This window comes from Chelon labrosus (assembly GCF_963514085.1).
Source record: "Chelon labrosus genome assembly, chromosome: 4".
NCBI lineage: Eukaryota > Metazoa > Chordata > Actinopteri > Mugiliformes > Mugilidae > Chelon > Chelon labrosus.
Genome location: NC_140340.1, coordinates 24,286,577 through 24,292,576, shown reverse-complemented (window position 1 = coordinate 24,292,576; position 6,000 = coordinate 24,286,577). Strand labels below are relative to the sequence as shown.

At 42.1% G+C, this 6,000-nt stretch overlaps 1 protein-coding gene across 1 annotated transcript; it reads right to left on the bottom strand.

Annotated features, from left to right (window-relative positions):
• Nucleotides 1–3,143: 3,143 nt before the first annotated feature.
• LOC311487369 (uncharacterized protein) lies at nucleotides 3,144–4,916 on the bottom strand. Its single transcript, XM_084543624.1, has 2 exons — nucleotides 3,721–4,916; nucleotides 3,144–3,305 (listed from the first exon to the last, which is right to left on the bottom strand). The coding sequence occupies exon 1, from the start codon at nucleotides 4,451–4,453 to the stop codon at nucleotides 3,791–3,793; it is 663 nt and encodes a 220-aa protein (XP_084399750.1). The 5' UTR covers nucleotides 4,454–4,916; the 3' UTR covers nucleotides 3,144–3,305; nucleotides 3,721–3,790.
• Nucleotides 4,917–6,000: the final 1,084 nt, after the last annotated feature.

Sequence of the window (6,000 nt, the reverse complement as noted above, 5' to 3'; positions counted from 1 at the left end):
GGCCTGCTGCAGTGTCCCTGAGCAAAGCACTGAATGACGTGTGCAAGAAACAGTGCAAACACAACCTAGATCAGTTTGACTGTGTGTGCTTCTGGTTAACACAACCTCAGTCAGTATTTATATCCTGCAAACTGAGCAGGTCAGCTGATCTACAGGTGAAAGGTCAGAGAGAGGGAGTTAAACCTGCTCCTGGCATGGCGTCACTCCTTATATATGTGTGTGTTCTGTCTTCATGGGTTGTGACATTTAGACAAAGACAAAGAAGAGACCAGGCACTGAAAACACCATATTCAATGAAGTCTATTGTGTCAGCTGATTTTAAAACCATGTTTCATAAATGAACAAAATAAAATCTGCAGCAATAGATTTTAATGTGTAATCATGCAGTTTAACCTTTGTATTGTCAAAACTGACCCTGTCCCTTTGACTATCTAGTCTAAAATAAAATGTGTCACCTAACTCTGTGTTACACATTTTTTGGCAACTTCTTTTCAACTGATTATGATATATTATACACTTCTTTTTGGAAATCATGGGGCAGTAGACACACATTTGTTTTTAAATTATGTGATATAAAACTCAATTTGACACGGAGGCCAACAGGAAGGTTAAAAGCAGGACATGTAGGGAAAACGTGACACATCTAATTATGTATGAATTTCAGAGGTAGTTCACATTCTCTGCAAAACTTCATATTTTAGAAAATATTCCGTTTCCATTTAAATGTTAAAGGACCGGACCCAGACGGTGTGAATGGTCTGCCAACAATGAGAGCTCCTAGATAAAAGGTCCCATTCAAGACAGATCGGTTTGCTGCGTAAAGACAGAATTATGGCACTGCATAGGTGCTACAGGTGCCCTGTAGGTAAGTCGTAGCCTGATGTGCATCTCCCCAGAAGCAGCCTCACGTTGCAGCGACACAGACCTCAACAGCTATGATTGGGTGTGAAAGGTATTTCCTTGTCCACATATCCTAGTGGCCTAACAAGCACAGAAAAATCTCCCTTCCTCTGCCTCCTACACATTATGTTTTCTCTCATTTCCGTGTTGCAGTGATTTCAGTAAATGTTACTGTTGTTCAACATTTATTAACTCAAACATGAGACGAGCTGCCGAATGGAACACAAGGAATCTGCTCTCTGCATTTAACCCACCTGAGTGAGCAAACCTGGGGGAGTGGGCAGCCGTGGAAGGAGGCTGTGTTTGGGGTTCTTGGGATGCTTGTTCAAGGCAACTCAGCCATGGACATGGAGGTTGTTGCAGGGCTGCTTCTCCGGTGACTATTACAGAGCTTCCTTAAACAAGGCCGTGTCAGCCTTGTTTAAGGAAGCTCTGTAATATATAAGTTTAAATGCTAATAATGATGTAGCTCACCGTGGAGTATAAATATATATAAATACGTAATACATCAGTCAGGCAAAACATTATGACCACCTTCCTAATATCGTGTAGCTCTCCCTTGTGCCTCCAAAACAGCTGTGACTCATCAGAGAATGGACACGGGCCTTCTGAGGGTGTCCTGTGGTGTCTGGCAACAGAATGTTGTTAGTGGGGGCCTTTGAGTCCTATAGGTTTAGGGGAGGGACCTCTGTGGATCATCCCACAGATACTTGATCGGTTTGGGATCTAGTGAATTTGGCCAGGTCAACGCCTTGTGCTGTTTTTCATGTTTTTTTAATTTATTCCTAAACTGTTTTTGTGTGTGTTCCTGCGTCAGGCTGCATCCTGCTGGGGATGGCTGCTGCCATCAAGGAGAGACATTGGGTGGGGTTGCCTGGTCCAAAGGTTTCCCTGCAGAAAATTATATTGTCACAAGATGGTCAATGTTATTTACTTCACCTGTCAGTGATTTTAATGTTGTGGCTGATCCGTATATGTAAAGGCAAAATGGCTTCTTGTGCCTTATAATAACACACTAGGGTGCCCTATAAAGGGTTAACTAATGAGGAAGTAGTCAAGATGAAGAAAAGGAAAACAAACAGATAACTTGCTAACCTGCCACCTCATCTTCTAACAGTTCATAAGGAGAAGATAGCTGAAAAAAACATTTTGCTCGTAGATATTGAAAGTGATTTGCTTTTTCTTTAGGTATAAACTCTACTGACTTATTGGAGGGATGAAATATTTTGACACAAAACATTGCATGAAAGCTTGTCTGTCTTTTTATTTCTTCTGCAGATTTTTATTTGCACCTCCTCTGCATTCGCTGCTGTCTCGCCTTGAAAGGCAGGATATTAGTTCTTGTAAGGCAGAACCTGTTCCACACACTTTGACCCGTTACCATTATTAGTTTATGACACACAAACTCAAAGAAGCTTACACCTCGCTGCCTGTCCTGAGTGGGTGTGACCAGCCCACTTCACTTTATGTAATCCACTTTACCGCTCGACAAGCAGGAACACAGAAGCTCTCACTGTCTGTCTGAAATTCTTGAATAGAAGTATAAGGTGACAAGAGTTGTTTGATATGATAGCTAAGCAGCATCAAACCTTGTGTAAAGTAAGAGGACACTTCATGGTAAAATAACCCATCCAAGCATTGAGATATTTTAAATAATTAAAAAGGTAAAATGTTTTATTTTGTCATGTGCGTGAATTCAGAGGTTCGAGTGTACTGAAGAAAAAAAAACAAGTATAAGTAGGATAAGTATATAAGCAAGTATATAAATAAATATACTACTAAGGAACTTCTGTTAAAAATCATAAATGTGGTCGTATTGGAACTCTGTCATTAGTCAACCAGTTAAACAAAACAGATGTCATACTTGGAAAGAATTAGCTTATATATAATATATATATATATTTAATTATTCTTTTGTGAATATCTGTTAACATTAGTTCATGTGTGTTATGATAAATCAAATAAAATACATGTAATTCATTAAATCAAAGGTGTTTAAAAGCTTTTTTTGCAGTGTGTAATGAGTTAATAAGTTTTTCTTTACTGCCTGCCTCCGTTCCTGCTGCTCATCTTACATTCGGTAATAAGATCTGTTATCACGTCAGACGGGCCACACTGAGGATTTATTTTTACACTTTTGAACTGTGTCTTATTCCCTCTGAGCTGCCTTGATGACACAGTGACACACCGATAGCATATCATCAAAAAACTACACATATACAAATAAAGACAATCAGTCAAACCATGTTACAACAATTGGTATATTTATTTGAAATTTTTCTTCTGTACAGTAAAAGGCTTATTTGTTAAGGACAGTCTGCATCAGCCAATCGTCTGCAGCCTAATCCGGCCAAGTCCATGCTGATTGGCTGTACGGGCTCACTCCCACCATCCAGCCCATCTCCCTTTGTGTGCAAAAACAACAACAAAAAGGCAGCACTTTTACAGCACACAGACACACTGCACATGACCAAACATATGAACCAATCAGGAACTGTAAAAACAAAAACAGAACAAGAAAAGAAAAACATCTGTATTGATAATGTCATTTAATCTTGCGTTCTCTCAAAACTAGAAAAATAGCAACAGGGTGAGATAGCTCAACTTTTTCTAAGTGCCTGTATCTTAAAACAAGTCGGATCAGTGCAGGACTGTTATGAAGATGACATTTTAACAAGATGTTTTTAAAAAGTTAATTCCTGCTGAAAACCAGTGGAATCATCTCATCCTGCAAGCACATCCTTCAGATTTTAAGGCTAAATGACTCAATAAGATGGAGATCTTTTCTTTCATTGTCTATGAACATGAAGTAGAACAAACCTGACAACGCTCAGTCTGAGGTTTGCGTTTCACAATGCTGAGAACAAAATGGCTCCCTGAAAGTTTGCCTTCAGGGTGTCAGGATGTCACAGAACTCAACAAAGTCCCTCTGCATGAAATTCTGGCTCTGCAGCAAGTCGTCTTCAGAGGGGAAATACTGCATGCTGTCCTCCTGCAGACGCAGACTGCTTTCATGTAGATGCAGACTGTCCTCGTGCAGTAGCAGGATCTGTCCTGGTGGCATTGTTGAGTCATGTGGGTTGGGACTGTCCAGTAGGGCTCCTCTGGCATTCTCCAGGACGCCCAGGTATGAGTCCATGTCGGTGAGCTCCACGTCACTGTCCGAGCTGTTGCCGCTGTCGCTACCCACTGAGTCGGAGCGCATGTGCAGCATCTGATACTTCTCATGCATCAGAAACTGATTAGTGTTCTTGGGGGCACGCATCCCCCTCGCTCTGTTTCCCTTTACGTTGACCGGACGGAGGGACATCTCCGGCCTCTGGAGGTGTCTGGGATGATGGTAATGAGGATGATGACGTTGAGGGTGTTGGTGCTGATTGCGCCCTCTCGACCCCCCTCCCCCCACTCCTGCCCTCCGCCCCTGTAGGCGCCCCCTGCAGCTCTTGGACCAGCCGTTCTTCCTGCGGCTGCCAGCATCCCTCTGCGGAGCTTCTTTGCCGTCCTGCTGCCTCTGCTCCTGGCAGATCCTCCTGCACATCATCTCTGAGAGCATTTTCTTGTCTTTCTCACAATCGCCTCCCTTCCTCCCTGCTGTTCTGCTTCACATCCTCCTCCCCACTCGGTGGCCCACACAACAACAAAGAGAGGCTGGTTTCTTTTTTTCTGAGTCAGATCACAAATGACCCTCCTCTCACTCTGTGTCTACCTTTTCACTATTCTTTCACTTTTTTTCTTGACCTCTGGCTTTGGCTGGTGCATAGCCTCCTCTTCCTCCTGCAGCAGCAGCTTGCCTGCTCGTCTGGCTGCCTGTCACGCCCTCCTCTGTCTGTCTAATCTGTCTTCGTCACCTCTCTGAAAGTCAAATCAGCTCCTTACAGCTCTGATTAGTGAACTGAAGTGAGCTGCTGAGGGGTTTAAAGAGTCTTCTAGATTATTTAAGGCTGATTTTCTTCAGTTTTAGGCCAGCAGCTGTAGTGCACTCAGCTCTGACCACCACTGACTGGGGCTCTGCCTTCTCCTCTGAGCCAGGATAAAGAGATGGAATGATCCATTCACAGGTTTAGCAGAAGGAGGGGAAGAGTTGGCAGGTTGCTGCACTGCCTATTCGTAACATTACAATATGGAATGTTTTATGAAATATTACCTTCACATAAGAGTTTAAGATATTATAACATATATCTCTGCCTGCTATAGCCTCACATTGAGTAATGTGGCTGCGATATGTAGGAAACTTCTCCCTGCAGCGTGATGGTTCGCTCCGCTTGGTTTTAGCAGCTGAAATGTGATCTTCAGCTGCTGCTGTTTCTGCCCGCCCCTCTGACAACGGACACACGTACAGCAACAACAACCACTAGCCCTGAGACTGTAGTAGTCACTGTAATGACAGCAAACGTCTTTAGTTATTGTATCATGCACATATGGTCTTAAAGTATCAGGGCAGAGGTGAAGCATTTGTCTGAAGAACGCAATTTTATCGCTCCGTAAATTGTGCCACAAAATGGCTCCTATCACTTAAACACAATCGTGTTTTTAGTCATTCATGTGATGAAGTGGAGGAGATCGCAGTGTTGGTCAATTTAGTCAGTCCACTGCTTTGTTCCAGACTGAAGCACTTGATAAACAATGGATAAAACAAGTTGAAATGCTGCAGACATTTGTTTGTAATCACCATCTTACTGACTGGTCCCCTGACTTTTCAGCTGGTGCCACCATGAGGTTGGAATTTGTGATTTTCAACAATCATTGCGTCACAAAATTCGATTCTGAAACATTGATGTTCGCCCCAGCAGAACTTAGAAGAACTCTGATAATGATTTGACTTCACATATACAGTAACACTTTCATCAGGTCAATCACCAGATACACAAGAAACTATTGAACTTCCTCCAGTGTTTTGTGCTATTTGGTAAATAATACTATGCTAAGCTAAGTAAACTAAGAAGATAATATGGTACGCATTATAAACATTATCATATTGTCATTGTGAGTGTATCAGCTACCCTTAAAGAGTTCACAGGATTTTAAATGTTTCATCTTGTTTATAATCATCTAATCAGAAGAAGTAATCAGAAGCTATAGAAATGCAATTCTTAAACTGAT